Source organism: Chiloscyllium plagiosum, chromosome 16 (genome assembly GCF_004010195.1).
Source record: "Chiloscyllium plagiosum isolate BGI_BamShark_2017 chromosome 16, ASM401019v2, whole genome shotgun sequence".
NCBI lineage: Eukaryota > Metazoa > Chordata > Chondrichthyes > Orectolobiformes > Hemiscylliidae > Chiloscyllium > Chiloscyllium plagiosum.
Window position 1 is genome coordinate 15,017,216 of NC_057725.1, and position 1,068 is coordinate 15,018,283.

The 1,068-nt window shown below is 64.2% G+C and overlaps 1 protein-coding gene across 2 annotated transcripts in view; it reads right to left on the bottom strand.

The window, feature by feature from the left end:
* The window catches only part of api5 (apoptosis inhibitor 5), a 31,539-nt gene extending 30,875 nt beyond the window's left edge, over positions 1-664 (bottom strand). Inside the window, exon 1 of one of the 2 annotated variants that reach the window (XM_043705483.1) lies at positions 418-664. In XM_043705483.1, coding sequence (XP_043561418.1) covers positions 418-486 — 69 coding nt within the window. In that variant the 5' untranslated portion in view covers positions 487-664. The remainder of the gene's footprint in view (positions 1-417) is intronic. The other variant, XM_043705482.1, reaches the window with a different exon arrangement.
* Between the last annotated feature and the right edge of the window lie 404 nt (positions 665-1,068).

Genomic DNA, 1,068 nt, shown 5'->3' on the forward strand with positions numbered 1-1,068 from the left:
GGGGGAGGGGGAGGAGAGACGGGGTAGAGTAACGCGAGTGGGTGGTGGCGAGTGGGGCTGGATCTGGCTAAAAGCCTGAGCCAACAGTGAAGCCGACAGCCCGCCACCCGAACCTCACTCCCCCCAGGCCCGGCCCGGCCCCTCTCCCCAGGTCCGGCCCCTCTCCCCAGGTCCGGCCCCTGCCCCCGTCCCCAGGCCCGGCCCCTCTCCCCAGGCCCGGCCCAGCCCCTGTCCCCAAGCCCGGCCCAGCCCCTGTTCCCTGTCCCCAGACCCCTCTCCCCTGCCCCCGTCCCCAGGCCCGGCCCCTGTTCCCTGTCCCCAGACCCCTCTCCCCGGCCCCTGTCCCCAGGCCCGGCCCCTGTCTCCGGCCTAAACAAAGCGCATTCACCGCCTGTTTTCCGCCGCCCGCGCACTCACCTGGCCCACATTCTCCGTGGCGTCCGCCAGAATGCCGTAGTTACGGTACAACTCCTCCACCGTGGTCATTGTTTAATCTCCCCCCCGCCCCCGGCACCGACTGTACTGCAGTTACTGGTGAGAACGTGAGACTGCCACTCAATACTCTTCGCTGCCGCCTGTCAATCAAGCGGTAAACCTCGCGACAACCTTGCAGTCCTCCGGCGACACCGCCACCTTCCCCCCGGGCGTTCCTGCAGTGACACGCCACCTTCCGCCCGGGAGTTCTTCCACCAACATCGCCACCTTGCGTCCGGGAGTTCCCCTAGTGACACACCATCTTCCGCCCGGGAGCTCATCCACCGACATCGCCACCTTCCGCCCGGGAGTTCCTCCAGCGACACCGCCACCTACCGCTCGGGAGTCCTCCAGCGAGGAGAAAGTGAGGACTGCAGATGCTGGAGGTCACAGCCTAAAAATGTGTTGCTGGAAAAGCGCAGCAGGTCAGGCAGCATCCAAGGAGCAGGAGAATCGACGTGTCGGGCATAAGCTCTTCTTCGACACCGTCACCTCCAGATTGGGCAGCTTCCAGATCCTCTGGCGCCAGCACCATCCCGTTCTCAGCAGAAGAAACAATAACACATTAACTAAAAGTCAAAAATTTAAAACTGG